The sequence below is a fragment of the Mytilus edulis genome, chromosome 2 (genome assembly GCF_963676685.1).
Source record: "Mytilus edulis chromosome 2, xbMytEdul2.2, whole genome shotgun sequence".
In the NCBI taxonomy this organism is placed as follows: domain Eukaryota; kingdom Metazoa; phylum Mollusca; class Bivalvia; order Mytilida; family Mytilidae; genus Mytilus; species Mytilus edulis.
Genome location: NC_092345.1, coordinates 81,139,742 through 81,165,804, shown reverse-complemented (window position 1 = coordinate 81,165,804; position 26,063 = coordinate 81,139,742). Strand labels below are relative to the sequence as shown.

The window sequence follows — 26,063 nt, the reverse complement described above, 5'->3', positions numbered from 1 at the left end:
AAAAGATGTATGCAAAATTTCATCAAAATCTGTAACATGGCCCATTTACTGTAACTTGACCTGTGTTAACAAAACAAAATATGGATTACTTTATTGGCATTAAATTAATCAAATAAGATCATTTTACATTCTATTTAATACAGAGAGAAGAATAGCACTTAAATTTCAATTGATGATTGTTTTGCTTGAAATAATAAAACACAAAATCTTTTTATACTACAAAAAACAACAGTGAACCAACTTTTTAAAATTAATCTAATACGAACAGCAACAATCGTCCATATCTTTATTTTCGATTTTTCTGTTTACCAGGAGAAAATACAATATTTGTTTGCCAAAAAGAAATTTTGTTGTTTCTTATTGTTAATTTTCCTATATTTGGACAGTGATTTGTTTTGGGGTTTATATATAAAAAAAGAAAAAAAGGCCGTTAGTTTTCTCGTTTGAATTGTTTTACATTGTCATATCGGGGCCTTTTATAGCTAACTATGCGGTATGGGCTTTGCTCATTGTTGAAGGCCGTACGGTGACCTATAGTTGTTAATGTCTGTGTCATTTTGGTCTCTTGTGGACAGTTGTCTCATTGGCAATTATACCACATCTTCTTTTTTATATGTGTTGTTTTTCTCTCTTGGTGTTTGCAAGAGCAAAATGTCTCAGTTTAAAATATACTTCAAATATAACAATAACATGCACAATAATCTACAATTATTTACCCATTAACTTATTTCAAGCATACCAATCAAATTATATAATCGACTCTAAAAACTATACACATTTCTCCTTACACAACACAACTACTTAGTAACTAGGATGATGTCTCCTCTGATACAAAAGATGGAACAAAGACCATGGTAATTGATTAATACTTTTGTTTGAAACATTATTCTATTGCATAATAAATCAATACGTTTGACAAATACCCTCTCATGAAATTCACTCATATAATATCAGTTGTCAAAATTCCATTTCGTGTAGATTGCTGAATAAAACACAGATGAATAATACATTCGGTTATCGCATATTGTCATCATGAAATACACAAAAAGAATCAAAATTTGTCAATATTGGAATTATCAAAGACGTCATTGTGTTGCTTAAAACTTGCTATGATTTTGATCAAATCTCATTATTTTCTCATGGTCAGCTATAAAAGAATAACTATATATATTGGTGAAGTTTATTGGTAAACTATATTTCATAGCAGACTTATCTGTCAGTCAATCTCCTTCATTGAAATAACAATAGCAGAAAGAAGCTTGATTTAATTATCAACAGATGTGCCGTTCAGAATAACAAATATTTGTAATGATGGAACCAAGTGTTATTCTACTTAGTGTTTTGTTTATATTTACGGCCGGTAAGTATAATTTGATTAATTTATTTAGGACAGATACGTTACATTGTTACAATAAAACTTAGAATTTGGAATAGTTTGAGGAAAATAGTAAATTAAGAAATGAATATTGTTTAGATTGGCAATTGTATGTATAACCCGCTATTTCAAGACTGTATTAGTAGTAACTTTTGATACAATACATTAGCTGCGGCACTCTTTTTGAGGAACCTGTAACATATATGTCGTGAATGTGAGACATACCGATCTTTGATTTCTTTGACAGAGGCGTTGGCAATGGCAACATTTAGAATTATTACAGATTTTGACAGAAGCTTTTTTAATGTCGAAGAGATAATGCCTGAAATAAAGTTTTCAAGATATTTTTGTTTTCTTTTCATAATTTTACTGATAGTTGGATTTTGATTTTTGAAGTTTACATTTGCAGAAGTGCTACATGTACCTCTAGGGTACATGAACAAAGTGTTACGTGTACCTATAGGGAACATGAACAAAGTGTTACGTGTACCTCTAGGGAACGTGAACAACGTGTTACGTGTACCTCTAGGCTACGTTAACAAAGTGTTATGTTTGCCTCTAGGGTACGTGAACAAAGTTTAAAGTGTCCCTCTAGGGTACATGAACAAAGTGACATGTACCTCTAGGGAACATGAACAAAGTGTTACGTGTACCTCTAGGGAACGTGAACAAAGTGTTACGTGTATCTCTAGGGTACGTGAACAAAGTGTTATGTGTGCCTCTAGTGTACATGAACAAAGTGACATGCACCTCTAGGGAACATGAACAAAGTGTTACGTGTACCTCTAGGGAACGTGAACAAAGTGTTACGTGTATCTCTAGGGTACGTGAACAAAGTGTTATGTGTGCCTTTAGTGTACATGAACAAAGTGACATGCACTTCTAGGGAGCATGAACAAAGTGTAACGTGTACCTCTTGGGTACGTTAACAAAGTGATACGTGTACCTCTAGGGTACAGAAACAAAGTGTTACGTGTACCTCTAGGAAACGTGAAAAAAGTGTTACGTGTACCTCTAGGGAACGTGAACAACGTGTTACGTGTACCTCTAGAGTACGTTAACAAAGTTTTATGTGTGCCTCTAGGGTACGTGAACAAAGTGTAACGTGTACCTCTAGGGTACGTTAACAAAGTGTTACGTGTACCTCTAGGGTACATGAACAAAGTGACGTGTACCTCTAGGGAACATGAACAAAGTGTTATGTGTGCCTCTAGTGTACATGAACAAAGTGTTATGTGTGCCTCTAAGGTACGTGAACAAAGTATTACGTGTTCCTCTAGCTAGGATACATGTACCTCTAAGATACGTGAACAAAGTGTTACGTGCCCAGTTAGATTATAACGTTAACAATGTGTTACGTGGATCTCTTTAACAAAATAAATTATGACCGAACGGCTTTAATAGAAATATGGTTACGTACTTTAGATTATTATGGTGCTTTTTTTTTTCATTAACCTAAGGTTAAAGGAAATTAGTTTTTTTTAAATTGGCACTGGCAAAATAGTAAGGCGAATATAAGGCGGTGATTTTCCAGTTTTTAAATGCGTAGACCTGCTTTAAACATATGCATTACGGAGTAGTCATATTATGTTTTTATGGTAGCAATTTAGAAAACATCGGTTTAAGATCAATTAAATGTATGTTTAAGAAAGTCGTTTTCTTCTCTTTTTTATCGTATAAACATCCCAGTAGGCAGAAAACTATTTACAAGCTGTACAAACTTGAAATATCCATTATCGACGTAACTATATATAATGACAATGTAACTGCACCAGATGCACATTTCGATAATAAATGTCTCTTCATTGATGCCCGGTGCCAAAAATTTAAAATCTTTAACTTATAAATAGATTGAATAGCTGATAAAACCAAAAAGGATACATACTATAGTCAAATGAATAAGAGCTGTGCATGAGGGAGATATGTTTCTAAATTCAAAATAAATTAACAAAAATTTGTAACAGCAAATTTTGATAAAAACAATTTCCGTATTTGCATGCCAGTACCGAAGTACTGGTTCTTTGGATGGTGACACCCTCGGAGAATACAAAGTCCTCAAGCAAAGTATCAAAAACAGTAAAATAACAAAAATACCAAACTCCGAGAGAAAACCCAAAACGGAAAGTCCCTTATCAAATGGAAAAATCAAATGCTCAAACACATTAAATGAATCGATCACAACTTTCATATTCCTGACAACAATATATTGACAACAGTGTGTCAAAAATAGGTATACAGCAATCACAATGTGTTATAATCTTAATCACTATAAAACAAACAAATATGTCAAGCAAGAATAGCAATTATGGTTAAACTATCCGAAGAACCCCGTCATGCAAAGTTTACCTATGACGGATTCGATCGGCTATGATTTTATGTCCTTTTTTTATTTTTTATTATATGGCTGTTTCGGTTTTTGTACATCCTTGGTTTTCAAACATTCGGTTTTTTGAGCGATCTTGATGATGGGAAATTATGAAGTGCGTTTCGTACGCATGAAATTTATAGAACAATTTTGGGCTTTTTCACAGGAGCATGACAACTTTTTATATATACCTATCTTGACATGGACGACTTCCTGATAGCACTGTGCAAACTATCAAACAACGCAATTCAATAAAACTGCACACAATTGCAAGTTATACTAATCTATGTTGTTTCTGTTTAATACATTACAATGCAGAAAATTTACATACAATTTAATACCATTGTCACCTAATTTCAGGCTAATTTTATTCGTACTTAACTATTTAAAGTTGTTTACAGTCAATTTTGTGAAACGGAAAGTCAATAAAGATACATTAGCACATTATCTAAGATTTAATAGCATAATTGTGTATCTGATGTGATATTTATGGAGGTTTCCACTTGTCAAGTTGAAATGGTTTTTTTTATGACTCTCTTGAATTTTTTATGTGTTATTTTCTTCAAGAAATTTCAAACTTCCAATAAGTACATTCTATGTTCATAAAGCACATATTGGGATAGAGAGCAATTACCCAGCCTTGCAAAATAAATTAAATGACATACGGTCTTCGACAATAAACAAATACTTTTACAACATGGTTTCCTGTTAATTGCCCTGACTCTAGATTTAAAAAAAATGTGAACGAATTTAACAGAGACTTTAAAAAAAAATCTGCTGTCTTCATTAAATCGTTGAATGGCATTGTAACTGACTGGACAGGCACATGAACTACTCTTTTGTATACAAATATCAGCTCTCAGATCTAGATTATTAGGACAATGACATGTACGGTAAAGAATGGAACACTAAAAGTTATTAAACGAAATGCACTTTTATAACTAGTACATGCATAAACACAACAATAACAAAAATATCCTACCAAAGTATGATTGCAGATACTAGGAGAGAAAGAGGTCCTAACGTACTCAACCTGATGATATGAAATTAGGCTTACTTATATTCTATTATACTCAGAGTAGATTCCATACTTCAAATAGTTCCAAAACTATATTTCTACAGGTGTAATACCACCATTGATTTTCCCCTATTAGTCTTTGTTAAATTGGCACTTTAAAAACAAATGTACAGTATTTACCTTTATTTCAACCAAAGAAATACTTTGCATGTATAAAGTTTAATCCTTTCCAGTGCTACAGTGACAATTTCACACTACATTTCATTGCATATAAGAAATTAACCATCACCGGAAGTAAATAACCCAATTTTTACACTGTTATCTACTGGTTACCTGCTTTGGTAACTATGTAACCTTAACTTGCCAAAATATTTTATAAGACCATCAAATCAAAAAGGAATGATGCTTTTAGACACCCAACATACATGTTTATGACTCAGAAAAATTTAAGTGCATTGAAATGTAGGGTTAATTTTCTTGACAACTGTCAAATTCAAGGGAATATTTTTTTAGACCTACTTTCGTATACAACCGGATGTGGCGTACCATGATTTGGTGGTATTACACCTACAGGTAGTTTGTCTTACGATCTTTGTTACTAAATAGTTGGTTGGTCAAGCATGTTAATATTCGAAATACTTATAACCATAAAAGGTCCGTATTAGGTTGCCCTTCCTTTTTGGTTGATTTCGACTTTGAAACCAGATTCTCACCTTTTTTGTGCATAAACAAATAGCTATTAGCTGATAACAACAGATAATCAAACACAACATTTGTGAGGATTTAACTGCTAGTGGTCTCTACACAACTTTGTAAAGATTTAAGTCAAACGCATTGGCGTAGTGGTCCATACTCGACATTTGTTTATATTTAACTCGAACACATTGGCGGAGTGGTCTCTTCTCCACTTTATGAATATTTATCTAAAAACACTGGACACTTTAAATTTGCAAAACACTCATTTGCAAATCCGCCGCCGCCTCAAATAAGAGCTACAGTGTCATGTATATAACCAAAATGTGCGGAATTACATGGGATTCAATAATTTCATTTGTTTTCTACTGTTACTATTATATTTATTTTGCTATTTGATTTATAAAAACATGGGATTTTCAATATCCCATGGGACAGGGCAAAATCCCATGGGATTTACCATTATCCCATGGGATTTTGGTTAAATCCCATGGGATTTTTTTTGGTCCCATGGGATAATTGTAGTCCCATGGGATATTTGTTGTCCCATGGGACAAAAAAAATCCCATGGGATTATTATTATCCCATGGGATTTTTAATATCCCATGGGACAAAATAAAATCCTATGGGATTCAAATTATAAATATAAAGATATAAATATACAGTATGTGTATGTTGCAATGAATGCTGTTTGGAAGTAAAAAGTTTTAATTGTATACAAGTTTTTTTTATATTTTTTATATATAAATATATTTTTTTTTTCATTTTGTCACAAACACGTTTTTTATTTGTTAATATAACAATAAAGATTATAATTCTGATTTTGGAATGTTTAATAAAATTTAAGGTCAAAGAGTAAAGTTCTTTCACTGAAACAAAATGATGACATGTTTAAATAAATAAAAAAATATTGTTTTGAAATCTTTGTCTTGTTTATTTTATAAGGAAAAATAGAACTAAAAAAAATATTTTATATTCTGACTGAATAGTTTACTCTCTCTTTTCATGAAGTAAGGTTTTCTTTGTTATAGTTTCATTGCAATACATGAATATGCAAACAATTTGAATTATATACCTTTGTGGTGTACATAATATTATGCTTATATTTGCAAATTTATAATTTAAACACTTTTTGTGTTAAAGTTTTAGTTTTCTTTTTCGCTGCTTGCTATGTACAATTATTCAGTCCACTATATAAGAGTCAAGTCAATAAATTATTTCATCCACTAGAATATTCCCGCAATTCTTAGACAAAACATTTTTCAATCTGTTCTTCAAAGATCTTCCTCCGTACATCTTTAATGGATGGAGCGATTCAAATGAGAAGACATAGCAGGTTTATTTGGACAACAACATACTAATATTTTTTTCATCCGTTCCTTCTTTCAATTGATAATGACATTGTTGCATTTACATGATCAAGTTCTTGAGCATCTATGATTGTGATGGTATGACTCCTTTTTGTTTATAGTCATTATGTTGAAATTTCCTTTTTCTATTTAATGTAGGAAAAAACGTTCCATTTCAAATTAATAAAAAAAGTTGCACTATTGAGAAAAATATCATCTTCCAAGTTTTCTGTTCAGTACTGATCTGTTGAATGATGACCATGAAGACTGAGATGTCTGACCTACAAATACACAAAACTTAAAATTATCAGTGAAGAGAAATACAGCAATAAAATGGCTATTTTATCATGTTTATGAACATTTTAATAAACTTTCATTTAAATATCTATTGTTAGTACTCTTATTTCAGTGCGTTGTGTCTATGATTTACATATTACTGGTTATTGTTTGGTTCCTTGTTGCAGTCTTTTGAGTTAATATAAAAAGAAGATGTGGTATGATTGCCAATGAGACAACTATCCACAAAAGACCAAAATGACACAGACATTAACAACTAAACGTCACCGTACCTCCTTCAACAATGAGTAAAGCCCATACCGCATAGTCAGCTACGAAAGGCCCCGATAAGACAATGTAAAACAATTCAAACGAGAAAACTAACGGCCTTATTTTTGTTAAAAAATGAAAGAAAAACAAATATGTAACATATAAACAAACGTCAACCACTGAATTACAGGCTCCTGACTTGGGACAGGCACATACATTAATAATGTGGCGGGGTTAAACATGTTAGCAGGATCCCAACCCTCCCCCTAACCTGGGACAGTGGTATAACAGTACAACATAAGAACATAAGCCCATTGCAACAAATTTTTACAATTTGTTCAAATGACATGTTGTGCTGTTATCATGGTTATTAAAACCACTGTCCGGTATAGTGTTTGCTCATTGTCAAAGGCTGTACAGTGAACTATTTTTGTTTCAATCATTTTTTTTTCTTAATATAGGGTTACGCTATAATTTTCTATAATAAATGAACTTTATCTTATACTTTATAGAAAAATAGAAAAATTAAATTAAAAAAATGGGGACACCATTCATTCACACTCACAATCCGCCTTTGAAAGAAGCATATATACATTTTTGTAAAGGTACTTTTTTTTCTGTTGAACTAATAGGAGAAATAGAGGTAATTTTGAAATGAAAAAAGAACTTAATTACAGAAATCGCTTAAATTTTACAATAGTTTAGTTTAAGTAAAGTTAGTTGAAAATGATAATAAAAAATATAAGTCACTGATGAGCTGGAAAAGATATTACAATTCTCATGCCAAAAAATGGCATTTCTGCACCAAAGGGAGATAATTTGGAGCTTTTTCAATGATATATACATTTTAAAGTTGTCTGGGGCCAAAACAAATTGATTTTTTAGAATGATTTCTGTACATTATGATAAAGTAAAAACTAATAAAGTTATAAATAAAATTAGTTATGAAAAAAAAAAAAAAAATATTTTTCTGAAATTTTTATACCCTCGAGCCTCCTTAAATGTCATTTGATCTCTATTGGAGAAAAGTCTTATTTGAAATCAGACTGCTTCTTATTTTTATATCAACCCAGCCATAATATGCCTGTCCAATATCAGGAGCTTGTACATAGTTCAGTGGTTGATGTTGTTTCATATCCGTCATTTTTGTTTTTCATAATATTTTGTTTTTTTATAAATTAGTCTGGTATATTTGAAGTTTGAATTGATGCTTCGATTCAAATTTTGTTAGCGTTGTCTTCTATAGATTACAATATCATGTATAGGGTATGAGTTTTTTCATTACTAACAGGTCATCACTGGCCTCTAATAAGTAATTACAATGGTTACATCCACTTAATTGAACTCTGATGGATAGTTTTCTCATTTATCGTACCACATCTTATTTTAATAAATATTTAATCATTACTCAAGGGCTAAAACTTTTTTTAACAGTGGACTTACCATTTAGGCTTTGTTGACCTTTGTAAATCTACTAGTATGTTTGTTGATAATTTCTTCTGTTTATAGTTTCCCTTTATCTTCAATATTCTTGCCCTACACATAAAAGGGTAAACAATATCATTTAATGACAAAAAAAAACTATTATTAAATAAAAAGTAGGCAACTGAAAATTTTGCCTCATTTGTATATAACTTCGACTTGATCCTCATTCTTGCTGTTTAATATTATCATTCTTTTATGAAAATGAGGTCTTAGTAAAATTAACCTTGGCAAACAGACATCTTTTTTTATATGACACCTTGCATTCATTCCGTACAACAAGTAGACCTATGCTTATAATATCTGATAAAATGACAAAACCAAGAAAACTTAGCATTGACCAAAGAACCATAAAATGCGGTCATGGTTTTATGAATCTACCAGAGAGACATGCACACCTTACAATTGTTACATATCCTACAAATATAATCTACCTGTAACTTTAAGCACAATTATGATAAACAATGCAGTGTTTCATTGACCAATGAAAATGAGGTCAAGGTCATATAAAATATGACAGACAGACATGTGCATCTTACAATCATTCCGTTCACTAAATAAAGTGGCTTTATTGCTTACAGTATCCGGAAAATAAACCAAACCACAAAAACTAAACATTTTCATAGTTCCTTATACCCTGCCACATTTATAATATATGTGCCTGTTCCAAGTCAGGAGGCTATAATTCAGTGATTGTCCTTTGTTTATGTGTAACATTTAACTGTTTTTCCATTTTTTGTACATAAATTAGGTTGTTAGCTTTCTGGTTTGAATTGTTTTCATTGTCATTTCTGGACCTTTTATAGCTGACTATGCAGTATAACTGGGAGTACTCTAAGATCTGTTCATTGTGTCTTTTTGTGTAGGGATGTATAAGTACCTGGCCACGTCCACTTGTGTTTTTGTCCATCTGATGAGTTAAGCCTTTCTCAACTGATTTTTATAGTTTATTCTTATGTTGTACTGTTATACCACTGTCACAGGTTAGGGGGAGGGTTGGGATCCCGCTAACATGTTTAACCCCGCCACATTATTTATGTATGTGCCTGTCCCAAGTCAGGAGCCTGTTTATGTTTATGTGTTACATATTTGTTTTTCGTTCATTTATTTATATAAATAAGGCCATTAGTTTTCTCGTTTGAATTGTTTTACATTGTCTTATCGGGGCCTTTTATAGCTGACTATGCGGTATGGGCATTGCTCATTGTTGAAGGCCGTACGGTGACATTTAGTTGTTAATGTCTGAGTCATTTTGGTCTCTTGTGGACAGTTGTCTCATTGGCAATCATACCACATCTTCTTTTTCATATTTGTTCATTGTTAAGGCTGTAGGGTGACCTTGAGTTGTTAATTTCTGTTTCATTTGGTCTCTCATGGGGAGTTGTCCAATCATACCCCATCTTCTTTTTTTATATTGTCCTATGTACTATGAAAATAAAGTAAGATGAAACTTCTCAGTCAGACATATGCACCTAGTTGACCTTTTGCTAATTTGAAAATAAGAAAATAGAGAAACTGGCCAAAAAAACAAAAAAGTTACATTAAGCAATGAACCATAAAAATGAGGTCAAGATTGAATAAAACATGCCAGTCTTACATGTACATCCCTAAAAATTTTCATACAACAAATATACTTGACATGTTGCATACAATATTAGAAAACCCGACCAAAACACAAAAACTTAACAATAACCACTGAACCATGAAAATGAGGTCAGAGGTTAGAAAACCAGATAAATTGACACAAATCCCTGTGGTAAGACAAAAAGTGCCATAATATTAGTCCAAATGATAATGAAGTCTTGCATGGCTATTCTGTTCTGTTCTGTTTTAGAAAATCCCTCCTTCAAAGGAGCACTTCGCACAATGACGAATAAATGTTTATATATATATATATATATATAAACATAAAAAGACATACTAGGTACACCTCGTGAGATGAGTGTTGGTTACTGTCAAAGACCCTTACGCTTGCTTGGCAGAAGGTTTTTAATTATGAATACGAGTTCGTAGTCCATGAAGAGCAAAGCAAAGCTTCCTTGTTATGTATTCTAGTGTAGCAGGCATCCATGCATTTACATTTGCAACCACAAGCACATATAAAGCTACTAGGGTCCAATATAAAGTTAGTATCTAATGTGAAGGTACCCAAATTGCACCTACTTTGACAGCTTTTTCAACTACGTTTTTTTATGATGAAAACAAAAATGTCCATTCTGTGTTTATTTTGTAGCCCTATCCTTCTTTATTATAAAGGTACACCAATTTGATTTTTATTCCATATGGAATCATAGAAAAATTGGTCTAAACTGACCTCCAAACCATCAATGATTCTGAAATGAGGAGTACCCAAATTGCTTCCATGCTTAAATTCACATAGTAAAAAGTCTAATAACAGAGCTTTTGTTTAATTTCTTTAAATATTTTGAACAATTGGATATTAGTCCATGCTTACTCTTCATTATTTTTTAAATGGATACTTGTAACATATTGTATTTGCTCATTTTAAAAAGATGACGTTTTGATGACGTTGCATGGCGACGTTTCAGTACATTTTGCTTTTTCAGTAAATACTTCCATCTGTTGATAGATACTGTGAACGTTTTGTGCATATCTAAATAGTTTTATGTTGAAAGATGTGCTTAGTATCAAATCATAAAAAAACAAATTGTTTAGTCTCTAGAAAATCTTGTAAGATTTTTGCTGCTAGTTTTGCTAAATAGGTGCAATTTGGGTACCGTTACGTTAGCTATTTCAATTTTTTTCTTGGACGCCGTCATAGTAAAAAAAAATCCTTTCAAGGCGTAATAATTGTTTGTATTACAAAAAGAAGAAACCTAAATCTTACTTGTTAGTTGTTACGGGCTAACAAAAAAGATTTTTTTAAAGTTGGTTATACATACAATACAACATAAGCTCTAGAGCTTTTTATCCAACATACATATATGACAAGCACAAATAATACATAAAACATTAAGTTCATCACTGAGATAGTAGTCTCAGAAAGAGGGAGACGGGGTCAACCAAACCCCTATTCAATCTGAATGTAGGACAGAAAGTCACAGGACAAAAAGTCACGGTCAACAAGTCACAGATAAAAAGTCACAATTCAGTTTAGAGATTATTTTTCTTAAATCTTTGAACAAGAAAACACTTTTTTTTGTATTTTTCTTGAAGTTTTATATAAGAAGCAACTTAGTAATTAAAATTTACTCAATAAATATCAATAATAATCAAATAATTGTTATGAAAACAAAATGTCAAAGTGGCTTGGAATGGCTTCAATTTGCCAATAAATATGGCCCCATAAATATGAATGTAGGACAGAAAGTCACAGGACAAAAAGTCACAGACAAAAAGTCACGGACAAAAAGTCACAGGACAAAAAGTCACAATACATTTTTTCTGATTATTTTCTTTGAATAAAAACCGCTTATTTCTACAAAAATATTTTTGTATTGTTCTTGACCTATTGTATATAAACCAACTTTGTAAACAAAATTTATCAAAAAAATATCAAAGATGATCAAATAATTGTTAAAAAAACAAAATGTTAAAGTGGCTTGGCACTTAAATGGCTTCATGGTGCCAAGAAATATATCTTTTACACGATTAAAATTAAATATGTCTTGAATTTTCAAGTATAATGACACATTTCCTAAACTTTAATATGAATATATGTATTAAAAAGTATATATTACATTATGTTTGTCTTATAAATTCCAACAATTGTCAAAAAATTATTTGTGACTTTTTGTCCTGTGACTTTTTGTCCTCCCAAATTTGTGACTTTATGTCCTGTGACTTTTTGTCCTGTGACTTTCTGTCCGTTTGCAAGATTAAAATCTAATACATTTCCATTTTTCATGTTTATCAAGCTTTATGAGCAATTTCCTTATATTAAAAATGAATGTATGTAATAAAAAGAAAATATTTCAAGATCTTTTTCATATATATTCAAACCAATTGTCAACAATTTGTTTGTGACTTTTTGTCCTGTGACTTGTCCTGCGACTTTCTGTCCGTTTACCTTCCATCTAAATCAGTTAACTGAATAATTGTTTTTTGCAGTAGTCCGGGTAACGAGTCAATATCTGTTATTAATCATTCAAATTGCGAGTAAACACTTACACACCTTTTTCAGAATGTCAGCTAAAAACAAAGAATCACTGGTGATAGGGGAGTGTAACCGATGAATTGATCCTGAATCAGATAAGATTTTCCAAGTATATACGGAGAACCTCTTTATTTGATCACACTCGCCTAGAGATTTAATAATAAGGCTACTAAAAACATTTTATTTCCCCATGTTCGCTGTTTTTCGCTATAATTATTAAGCTGAATAAAGCTATTTGAAAAATACATTAATTTGTGTTTTTTACTGCTACAAGATATTTGAATTAAATGCTAATTACGCACCAGTTGCTGAGCAGAGAATCATTCTAAGCCAGGAACAGTATATACTAACTGTTAACAGTAAGAATAGAAATTCCCTGTAAAAAGGCAGTTAAATCTTAACAGAACTGTAACTTAATGATACATGTATATCAAGTTCCAGCACCTCACCCAGCACCCTGGCCCAGCACACTGAGTTAGCAAACTGGTGTGTGTCAGTCCATGAAAGTAATATTACTTCCATGGTCAGTCTTATAATATAAAACTGCGTAGGTTCATATCGTTAGATTTATCGTTTGTTTGGATATTTTTAGGATCGTTGTAAAATTATATATCTTAAACTTTGTTAAAATACTATTTTAAATTGTTCAATTCGTTATATTTCATAATTTTGTCAAAGTGTACTTTTTAAAGTTTTAAATTTTAAAGATATAAAAATGAATATATATATATATTCCATTTTGATTTGAGGAAAATCTGTTTGAACTGTAATGACATGGTCAGTCAACTGATTTGTTCACGGGTGTCATTCGGTTTATCGAGAGAAATGGGCGTGAAAGAATATCTAACGGCGGTCAAGTATTGAGAGACGATCGTGAAAGTTCTGGTAACGGATCGTGAAAGGCATTTAATGTACATTTTAGTTCAGAATCTTTGAAAAAATCGCTAAATTTTCAAAACGCGGAACAAATCCGAACAAAAAAATATGTCTGTCAAAATGGTATATCTTCCTCAACATAACTGTGAAAGAAGATAAAGAAAATATGAAGTACTTTTTGAAAAAACACAAAAGGCGCAATGCGTGTCTATGAAATTAATTACAAATAACACGCTTTGTGTACCTATAATGGTCATATTTCAGAATATCATGATATATTTGAAATTTAATCTTTGGTCTATCTGATAGTACAATAAAATTAAAGTATGCTCTTCCATTAAAAGCGTTAATTTGTTTATGAAAACCTTGAATTTATTGAATTTCCATCAAACTTGATCGTGAAAGATCAGGCAACGTATTTTTTCGATCGTGAAAGAAAATGCGTGACCAGACTTTATACTAGTAATCAGAAATCAGTATTTCTTTTACCATTTAATAAATCTGCAAGTGGTTGAAGCCTGTAACTATTTTGATAAGGATGAACATTTTATCTTTTTTTTTCTATTCAACACTTAACCTCGAAAGTTAAAAAAACCCAACTAATAACGTGTCTAAATAAGTGTGAACGATTCTCTTTGAATCGGTCTAGTGCACTTCAAGCACACAAACACTAGTTAGCCAATAATATGGATATGCAACGTTTAAACCAAAATGTTATCCATCAAACAAAAAATCATAGCAAAAACAGCACATTTCATGTGTAATATTGGATTGAACGATAACCAACATTTTGTGCAACAGAACTTTTTAAGTTCTTTATAAACAACGCAGATAAGGATTGATTTAACTTTATAGTACATATTATAGAATACCAAAGCGCAAATGCTGTAATGTCTTGATTGCTTTACTTATGATAGTATATTTGTTGAACGTCTATAATATAAAGGGTTTTACTAGAAGTGTCAAATGCGCTTAAGATTATCAATGTTTCATAAAAAAAGGTCAAGGTCAGATGAACCATGCCATACAGATCTCTACAAATATCCCGTACACCAAATTAATGTGTTCCGATCTTTACAGTGCCTTAGAAACTGACAAATGTAAAAGTTGTGCTTAGCCAATTAATTCGAAACATAAGGTCAAAAGTATATGAACCCTGACCGACAGCCAGACATAGACATCTTTCTATCATTTAATAAATCGAACAAATTTGAAGTCATCATGGTCATATAAGAAACATGAAGACAGACATGTACACCATACACGAAACATATTGTCGCTATTGCATACATGTATATATTCAAAAGGCCAAACATCATAAAACAAACATTGCCGAATGATGCATGATAATGAGTTCAATGTTAGTTGAAACCTTGCACAAGTCGAAAATATAGAACTCACAATCATAACAACAGACAGTTATCCTAAACTTAACGAATCTTCGATACGGACTTGACCCTCTAAAATGAATCTTCATCCATGATTTATTTCGTATCTAGAGTCTGTAAAAAGACTAGCTACAACGTAGACATATATGCACGTGTAGTTAATAAATTAAAAAAAACTGTTATGAAACAGTCACACATCTATCTATGATACTAGATACGAAATAAATATATAAAGGTCGACCTCTGATGAGGGTTTACCTGGGATTATTCCCGAAAAAAACCGAAACATTGCATATTAAATTCTAATGAATTAAGCAATAAAAAGTACGTAGTGTCAGGTCAGAAATATTGATACGATACCATGAAAAAGTGGGTTTATGGTCAATTTATAAAACTAGCATCAGATCTTTCACGATCCTTTTCACGATCTTCAAAAATGCGGTACGTGATCTTTCACGATCCAAAAAATCAATTTTGTGTGAATAGTTCTTTATTAACCAAGTTTCAGATTATATTTATACGAAATAACTATGAGAACCGTTTAATTAATTCAAATACAATGCCCTTATTTTGATAAAGGTAGTTTATCTAGTCGAATTTGTGAAAAAATCGTGTTTGTTTACATTTTTTATGTCATTGAAATGTCGAGAAGCAATCTGCCTTTTGTCGTTTTGTAATAACTGTGTACTTTTGAAACTGGATATTCTGACATACTGATCATAATGTTGAACCATTTTGACAGACAGTTTTATTTTGTCGTAAATGTGTCTGTGTAATTAATTAAATTAGAATATTTACTGACCTTTCATATGTCTTCTCGATTAAATTTCTTTCACGATCCGTTACCAGAACTTTCACGATCGTCTCTCAATACTTGACCGCCGTTAGATATTCTTTCACGCCCATTTCTCTCGATAAACCGAATGACACCCGTGTTGTTGCAAAGCTGATTACAGGTAATTATAACATACAGTAATTTTCCATTACGACAGTGCGTGTACTCTCCGGTGTCTCGAGCCGGTGTGTATAACGGAAAGTTTTCTAGAGAACATCCTGTCTACGTGTAATACAGATTGATGGCATTACACACAATTTCTTTTGATAAATGTGCTTAGGTATCTGTATCTATTCCCTATTTAAACACCACAAATTTTTCGAAGAAATTAATAAAAAAATCGGTGTGGTCACGTTTCTCCAACATTTGGTAATTAGACTAAAACAACATTAGGGATTATGGGGTCCTCTTAAGGACTGGATCTTGATATCTACCTGTTATTCACCTGTCCTTGGCCAAAATATTGTTAAAAAGGTATATATTTTTTTAAAGATATATATATTTTTCAATAATCTTCCAAAATTGTAAAAGTCCATATAGTCTAACACAGTAATGTAATTTTTTATTTTATATAAAAAAAAATGTGCATGGTATGATAGACAATGAGACAACTCTTTACAAGAGACCAAATGAAACAGAAGTTAACAATTATACATAAAAAAGAAGATGTGGTATGATTGCCAATGAGACAACTATTCACAAGAGACCAAATGACACAGACATTAACAAATATAGATCACCGTACGGCCTTCAACAATGAGCAAATTCATATCGCATAGTCAGCTTTAAAAGGACCCGAGAAAACAAATGTTTAACAATTCAAACGAGAAAACTAGGCCTAAATTATGTACAATATAATGAATGAAAAACGAATATATTACACAGCAACGACAACCACCGAATTACAGGCTCCAACACTCCCCCTTATCTTGAGACATTGGTGCAACAGAACAATAAAAGAACTGTACAAAAACATACATGAACAAGCAACTAATAATTTAAGACTAAATTATCAATCACTATACACATCCAGTATCCGTTACCGTACGGCCGGAAGCATTTTTTTTTTTTTTTTAATAATTTTGTTCTCTATTTTTCATAATAATGTTTTATAGATTACAATGTTGCGATCTTGAATAAAAATTAACATTTTATATTTTGAGAGCTATTAAGAATTTATATATCTTGAGTCAATAATCTTATATAAAAGTACAAAACGCAGCTTATTATCACCGATACAGTTTATTCAAAATTCTTAGTCAACTTGCATTAATTGTCCAAAGCTTAAGTAACAAATCGAAAAATCAATTATATGAAATAAAGAAGAAAAGTAGCAAATGTCAACTTCAGTAACTAGTAACTGCGCATTGAGTAAACATAATTTCAATATTACATGAACCAACAAATGGAAGTTTTTAACGAATACAGCCCTTGCAAGGTCGGTAATGAATCAACCCTTGACAAACCGTATACATGTAGGCCTATGTAGAAGTGTTTAAAAAGACCAATTCCTATTGGTTATATTTCACACTAGGACCTTAGATAACTAGAACTAAGCAGTGGTTGATCCAGAAATTTTCATAAGTGGGGACCCATTGACTGCCTAAGAGGGGGTCCCTGCCAGTCATGCTTCAGTGATTCCCTATATAATCTCCCATTTTCCAAGATTAGTGTGTGTGTGGGGGGCTGGAAAAAAAACATAAATCCGCCTCTGCTAATTGGGAAGTCATTTTGTCTGATACACACATATAAATACCTATTATGTACAAAATGCTTCAAATATATGCATATATAATAATGGTGCGTCTAAAAACCGTTAAGGATCTCCTCGGTGCACACAAGACATAAAAAGTCACTTAGGACATGTATTTTAGTGTTGAGGGTATTCATTCGATTCATAACTTATTTCATAATCTTGTAATTTTTGTTTTGATAAAATTTGAGACATAAATACATGTATTGAGACATATATTACATGTATTATATGTCTCTGATAAAATAAAACCAACTTTAAAGAAGTTATTTAAGTTTGAATCGGCTGTCACCTGTGTTTTGCATTAGGATGCCAAAACATTAATGTTATTTACAAAAATGCCAAAACCTGCAAATATATTTTAGGCAAAAAGAGACATTTATAAATCGATGATTTTTACACTAAACGTTTTTGTAATTTGTTATAGAAATATTAATAAGTACATGTACATAGTTTTATCAAGGATTTTAATTTTGTATAGTAACTATACACATCCTTGGTTTTATCATGGAAGTATTATATTGTCAATATAATACTTCCATGGTTTTATAAAGTCCTTCATTGCTTCAACCCCTTGGTGAAATTTAAATGGCGAGACGATAATTAATAAACTATCTATCTATCTATGGTTCATTCCCTCTATCTATCGACATGCGCCGTTATTTGGGATTTTAGAATATGTCACGGATGACCGATGATCATATTCAATACCAATCATCATTTGAATTTTGTCAATTGATCTTTAATGATTAGGACTGATTGGTGATGGCATATATAAACACATAGAAGTAAACTTTACAAAAAAAAGTTTACTTGGAAAAAAATATAAAATTATATGAATATGCTAAATAAATTTTTCTTTGGTATGTAATAATTGAAGACGTTTAGAAACATAAAAAATCTTCACATAGTTGGGAAATTTTCTATTCAAGTTATATCATTTAAAAACGTTTAGAAATATCAGAGACATATAATACAAATTATACAAATTGTATTATATGTCTCTGGAAATATAGATCTTTTTCGATGTACAATTTGGCCCGCTTGGAGATCTTAATAATTGTTTGTCTACTTTCGTCTATTTATATTGCTGAAATTCTTTAATCAAGGATTTGTACAAGCCCTTGCTATAATATAATGAATCTAGTCGCCAATATCACCATAATAACTTAAAGAACAGATACAATCTTATCCTAAATAGTTTGCCATCTAACAATTCAAAAAGAAATTTTGAGTCGAAACTGAAGTACCAAATCTTTTAAAAGAATCACCTTTTTGGTACAGTATAGACGTCGAAAATTAAACTGTATATATATATTCTTTTTTCGAAACTCCTGAAATAATTTAAAATTACCTTTAGACAGCTTTCATATGCAAATCTTTTTAGAAGTATGTGAGCGTATTACCCCCCCCCCCCCTTTTTTTCCTTCTATAATAAACTATTGAATGAATCTGAATCTATAAAATTTATTTGTAAACGATTTTGTGTGTTAATTTGTGTTTGCTAATTAATTGCGGTCCATGCTGTCAAAAGTCAAAAATGTCTCCTTGTGTATAAGTTATTGATAAAAAAATATTTGAAGCCGCCAGAAGAATAAATCATTTCCTGAACTTAAATACATTTATCTGTAAATAAAGACAATTTGCCTAAAACATTCTCGCATATATTTAAACAATTTAAAAATAATTAATTCAACGACTTTCTTTTTCTTTTTACTTTTCTTCTTCATTTATTTTTTTTATACCCATTGCTTTTGTTTATCCTATTTTCGTATAACATGTTAGCAGTTGAACGGAATTAAGTACATTTTTCAGGAATTTACAACTTAAATTTTCAACAACAAAATTCCACACTTTTTTACTTGAATTTTTTTTTCTGTTTGAAGTAGCCACCAGTGACACCGTAGCACACATAACCAACACCTCACATGCGTGGCGTATTCACGATGTTGAGGTATTGACATACAATCACCAGAGACATATAATACAGTCTCTGCAATCACATTTATCAATATACAGCAAGTATGTAATTTTTGTTGAATGCCAGTAGGTCAGAATTTGTTAATTGAATTTTACCTGTAAAAGGGTCACTACTAGCTGTCAAATTCATGTTCATCTATTTTAATCAAATTCACATAACGTGTGGTGTTTAATTGTTTATTAAAATTCCACACACAATCTTGGCTGATATGCATAAAACCATTATTTCATGAACCTGCATGAAATATTGACTTATCACACAAGGACGTATATTAGTTATACGTCCTTGTTATCACAGAACTAAAAAAATAAATCACCGAAACCCACATAAGAGAACAGAATAGAGAATAACGGGCAAAGAAAAAAAGGAACAAAGAATAGTGAAAGAAAAAGAATAATGGTAAAACGTGTAAGTCATTAAAAATATAGCTTAAAAAAAGAAGCCTCTGTCATCGATTTGAGGAATTTACCCAAGGTTAATTTTACGGCGGCTTATTTTATTTTGGATTAAAAATAAACACAATTGACAAGTTTCCTTCCCCTGCATTTTCGATCGCACATGTAAATAGCAAGTTGGTCTCAAATAAGACACTGATACATTACAACACTTGCCGTCAGTATATGAAAATATTAATTAAGAAGGTATAGAAAATTAATGCACGCACACTATTATCCTTCACAGGCCTAAATCGTTAGTCCGCAAACAACGAGGGTGATAATTAAAAAAACCCCAGCACTTTGAACACAGCCACCGGCATGCTATGAATTTGAAAGCTTCCCAAATTAGCAACTATCAATTTCTACCCATAGAAAACTTTTGTCCTTCTTTATGAAAAATGAAATATGTTGATATTAATGGTATAAAGGTTAAATCAATTTATTCATATATATTTGACCGACTAGAATTAATTGGGGAATTTAAACAAATTCCTATTGTAAGTGATAAAACTTAAAATTTATATCAGATCATATCAGGGTGATTGAAATGAGGAATAGGGGGTGGTGGGGGGTGGTGATCAGATAATTTTGGGGGAAGAAAGAAGGGAGGGTGAGTCCCTTGGGGGTAATCCTCACCCCCTTCAATTTGAGAATACGCTATTATCTTGTAAACGGTTTAGATCCCCACCCCTAAACCATATATATTCTTGAATGGGACAATAAAACGAATCAATTAAAATTAAAGGGATGTCCCTGGGGGTCACCCCACCCCGTTCAATTTGAGAATGTGCTATTATCTTGTTAACGGTTTAGATCCCCACCCCTAAACCATATATATTCTTCCATGGGACATTAAAACGAATCAATTAAAATTAAAGGGAAGTCCCTGGGGGTCACCCCACCCCGTTCAATTTGAGAATGTGCTATTATCTTGTAAACGGTTTAGATCCCCACCCCTAAACCATATATATTCTTGAATGGGACTATAAAACAAATCAATTAAAATTAAAGGTTAGTCCCTTGGGGTCACCCATCCCCGTTCAATTTGAGAATGTGCCATTATCTTTTAAACGGTCCAGATCCCCACCCCTAAACCATATATATTCTTGAATGGGACAATAAAACAAATCAATTAAAATTAAAAGGAAGTCCCTGGGGGTCACCCCATCCCGTTCAATTTGAGAATGTTATTATCTTGTAAACGGTCAAGATCCCCACCCCTAAACCATATATATTCTTGTATTGAACAATTAAACACATCAAATGAAATATAGGGAGAGTCCATGGGGGGTCACCCCCACCCTCACATATTTGAAAAACTTTTAAATGGTTGAGATCCCCAGTGGTTGAGTGAAAAAAATTCCAGATCACAGGGGGAGGATTCTAGGGGTTGGAAGTTCAACTTGGAACCCCCCCCCCTTTTTTTTTGACAATCAATGCATTTGAATGGAAACATATAGTTGGAACCACCCCTCCTAAATCCTGGGTTTGGAACAGGGAACTCCCTTTATAAAATTGCTGGATCCATCCAGGCATACCATCTAGCTAGCTATTAAGGCTTTCAAAATATGAAATAAATCAAACAAGGAAATTAACGGTGTAGGCAACTGTTTTGAATTAAAAAAAAAAGCCTTTATTAACAATGTTAAATTTTGTGTGCATTTATTTTTGCTTATTTTCAATAACAAATAAATAATGGACAGAATTGCGTGATTGATTATTGTAATTTACGAAAAATCTGCATACATGTTATAAAATGGGAAGTAGAAACTGGGAATTTGTCAAAGAGACAACAACACAACCAAAGAGCAGACAACGGCCGAAGGTCACCTATGGGTCTTCAATGCAGTGAGGAAATTTTGGCACTGGTGTTCAGCTCATAAATATGTCTCAGAAATGAGAATGATATACAGCTCTCATTTGCATTAATAAAAACCTCACAATATGTTCTGAATATCAGAATATACAGTATTGCAAGATACTCTCATATTGTACACATGGAGCTGAGAAACTGTAAAATTAATCATGCTAATTTAACATTTAAGTCCACGGAATTAATCTTAATATGCATACAAAGGAATATAAGTATGCAAAAGACATATATATATATATGGTCTTCAAAAATAAGAGTATTAATGCCATTAATTTATGACAAGATCTTAATCAAGTAATAATTTTGGTTTGTTTAAATATTTCGGAGTATGACCTCCTTTTTTGTGATGATGTTTTCCTTTTAAGCTCGGAAAAATTGTTTGTATCAACAAAAATAAAAACACAAAGTTAATCTAGAATTATGTTTTTATCATTTTTTTATGTTTAGATCATGTAGATTGTCAGCAAGATGAAAAGAAAAAAAAATATGCAGCTCAAAAGTCAAAATGTGGATAAGCTGAGGTTCAAGGTCCTACTTTTGCAGATTTTCATATTTTGCATGAATGAATTTAAAGTTTATACCATGGACAGCAGAGAAAGAAAAAAAAACTTTTCAATTTTCCTGCTTCTGAAGAATAAATGTAAAACATCTTGTTTTTGGTAAGTTTTATGCTCTGTCTTAATAGTGTTTGTGCATTCATCTGTCCAGTCCTTCCTCTAAATTGTATCCTCTTTATTTTTTTGGTGAGTGTTTGCCATGAATTTCAGTAAGTAGCCTGTGGATTTACATATATATATACTCAAAATTTAGTACTAATATTAAGGGATTTTAGCATGACATCCTGTCGAATGCTTGTTAATCATGTTTATGTTCCAGAACATATGAGTATTAAGACTACGCGTACAGTCTGCCCAATTTTAAGAAGTTGGTCAAGTTTGTTATAAACAAATATACATTACAGATCAACATAACTGAAATCTTTAATAGATTAATACAAAAAGTTTAATTGCAGTAGAAATAAAAATACATGTTTGTTTGAGCTCTGGTATTAGACAGTACAAGTACTGGGTATACTCAAATGGTCTGATTGTATGCATATGGTCGGACTGTAAGAGTATACTTATATGTTTCGGACCGTAAACGTACGATCCAAATACTTATATGGTCTGGAACATTTATACATGTCTTAAAACTAGTATCTGACAAACACGTTGGTGTTTGTGAACTTGGTAATAAGGTATTCGATAGAAATATAATGTTTTCAGATTATAAAAATAATATCCCATATTTACTTTTAATAAAGAAGAAGATTATTGATGTATGTATAACTGTAAAATGAGACAGCAAGCCAACAACACAAAAAATAAGTATAAAACAATATATTTTTTTGCATCAATGTTATAATTTCCAATATGTCCGAAGATTTCAAGGTATTTTTACATTGAAATTAAACACAAATTGAACTCTGTCAGAACTTCAAAAGCTTAAAGATATATTGTTTCTGTTGTCTGCATTTTGTATAATATATTGAAAATTCTAGTGAATAATGGAGTATGTTATTATAATTGCCTAAAGTTTTAACATTGATCTTTATATATATATCTGATATATATATAACTTGGGAAAATACCCAAATATTTTAAAGAAGAATAAATTAATTGATTGTTATATACCAGTAGTATTAGAATAGGAAGATGTGGTATATTGCTAATTTGACAACTCTCCATCAGAGACCAAAGGATGTAAGAGGTTAGCAACTGATGACACTGGACAACCTTTAACAATCAGTAAAATCCATACCGCATAGCTATTTTTATTATAAATCATATTATTGCTATATGTATGCAAAAATTTTTATATAATACTTCAGATTTTATTGGTTCTTTTTCAGAAGGATTGAAATTCATCACCTAGAATAAATGGAGAAAACATAAAAAAACAAGACCAGAATAAATTCAAAGACAAAAGTTGGATCAGCTATTATTTTCACCACTCAGTCAATGATTTGAAGATCTTTTAAATACCAAAAGATATTGAAACCACAATAATGTCAATGTTCTGTGCTGAATGACCAAAAAGTGGACTATAAGATCACACAATGCTGGATGATAAGAAACTATTAATGTTTTGTGTGGAGAGATATTGTGAAAAAAATAGATTTACTTAAATAGCTACTGTAAATTCAAGAATTATTGTGAGGGTTTATATTTGCAAAAATTGCAACACAGTTGTAAAAGCAATAATTTAAACTCCCATTTAGAAATATTTTATATGAATTAAACTGATCTCAAAATCGTAAAAAATTAAAATCTCATTTTAGTCTTAAATGACAAAAATCCAATAATAAATGCATGCAATAATTTCTGAATTTACAGTACTAGTATGTTCAGCCTTATATTAGAGTTTTTCATTGATTTCAAATGGTAAATAATAGTGTTTCAAAGTATTCAATAATTCATAAATAAACATATATTGATACTTACATTATCTACTTTGTTGTTTAAAATTTAAGTTTTGAACAGTTATAGAACAATATGTTGAATTAACATTTCCAAAGAAAAAAGATATTCAATTAAAAGATTCATCTTATAACAATTTACTACCAAATAGAATACATTGTAACATACACATTACTGTGTATTTATATCTATATATTTATAATTTGAATCCCATAGGATTTTATTTTGTCCCATGGGATATTAAAAATCCCATGGGATAATAATAATCCCATGGGATTTTTTTTGTCCCATGGGACAACAAATATCCCATGGGACTACAATTATCCCATGGGACCAAAAAAAATCCCATGGGATTTAACCAAAATCCCATGGGATAATGGTAAATCCCATGGGATTTTGCCCTGTCCCATGGGATATTGAAAATCCCATGTTTTTATAAATCAAATAGCAAAATAAATATAATAGTAACAGTAGAAAAGGAATGAAATTATTGAATCCCATGTAATTCCGCACATTTTGGTTATATACATGACACTGTAGCTCTTATTTGAGGCGGCGGCGGATTTGCAAATGAGTGTTTTGCAAATTTAAAGTGTCCAGTGTTTAAAACACATTGGCGGAATGATCTCTACACAACTTTGTAAAGATTTTACTAAAACGCATTGGCGTAGTGGCCTCTACTCAACATTTGTAAAGGTTTTGCCGTAGTGGCCACTACTCAACATTTGTAAAGGTTTTAACTCAAACCCATTGGCGTAGTGGTCTCTGCTTGACATTTGTAAAGATGTAACTCAAACGCATTTGCGTAGTAGTTCCTACTCGACATTTGTGAAGATTTTTAACTCGCACACATTGGCGAAGTGGTCTCTCCTAAAATTTGAAGAAATTTAAATCAAACGCATTGGCGTAGTGGTCTCTGCTTTACATTTGTAAAGATTTAACTCAAACACATTGGCGTAGTGACCTTTATTAATTTTGTAAAAATTTAACTGAAAAACATTTGTGTAGTGGTTTCTGCTTAACATTTGTAAAGATTTAACTCAAACACATTGACGTAGTGTGACACTCGTGAAGATTTAACTCATTGGCGTTGTGGTCTTTACTCCACTTTGTAAAGATTTCACTCAAATCATTGGTGTAGTGGTATCTACTGATTTTACTAAAATGCATTATCGCAGTGGTCTCTGCTGGACAATTGTGAAGATTTTGCTTCTATATCCTCAATGGCATAGAAATAAAAAGGGATCCGATTAGTCAAGCAACTAGTATTTTTTTGTCAACAGATCAAAATCTTACACTCGAAAGTTTTATTATCTTGGAAGAACCATGCAACCCAGTTCCATACCCCCTGTATAGTTCTAAAAAGTATAGATCATTCACTATAACATTTCCTTTATGGCTTTAAATAATCAAAACATTATAAACTGAAACTTTCAAGAAGCCATGGCTATAAAACATTAACGTTATTGTCACAATAATCGCCTTTTCTTTTGTATCTGAATGATATGAATTTGTC

The 26,063-nt window shown here is 31.5% G+C and overlaps 1 protein-coding gene and 1 long non-coding RNA gene across 2 annotated transcripts in view; both read left to right on the top strand.

The window, feature by feature from the left end:
- The first annotated feature begins 952 nt into the window (after positions 1-952).
- LOC139513100 (protein lev-9-like) overlaps positions 953-26,063 on the top strand; it is a 55,209-nt gene continuing 30,098 nt past the window's right edge. The window contains exon 1 of the mRNA XM_071301276.1: positions 953-1,360. Within this exon, the coding sequence (XP_071157377.1) occupies positions 1,309-1,360 (52 nt within the window). The 5' untranslated portion in view covers positions 953-1,308. The remainder of the gene's footprint in view (positions 1,361-26,063) is intronic.
- On the top strand, positions 20,332-24,473 carry LOC139510695 (uncharacterized). Its single transcript, XR_011661959.1, has 3 exons — positions 20,332-20,419; positions 22,536-22,747; positions 23,980-24,473. It is a non-coding gene; the product is annotated as an uncharacterized lncRNA (long non-coding RNA).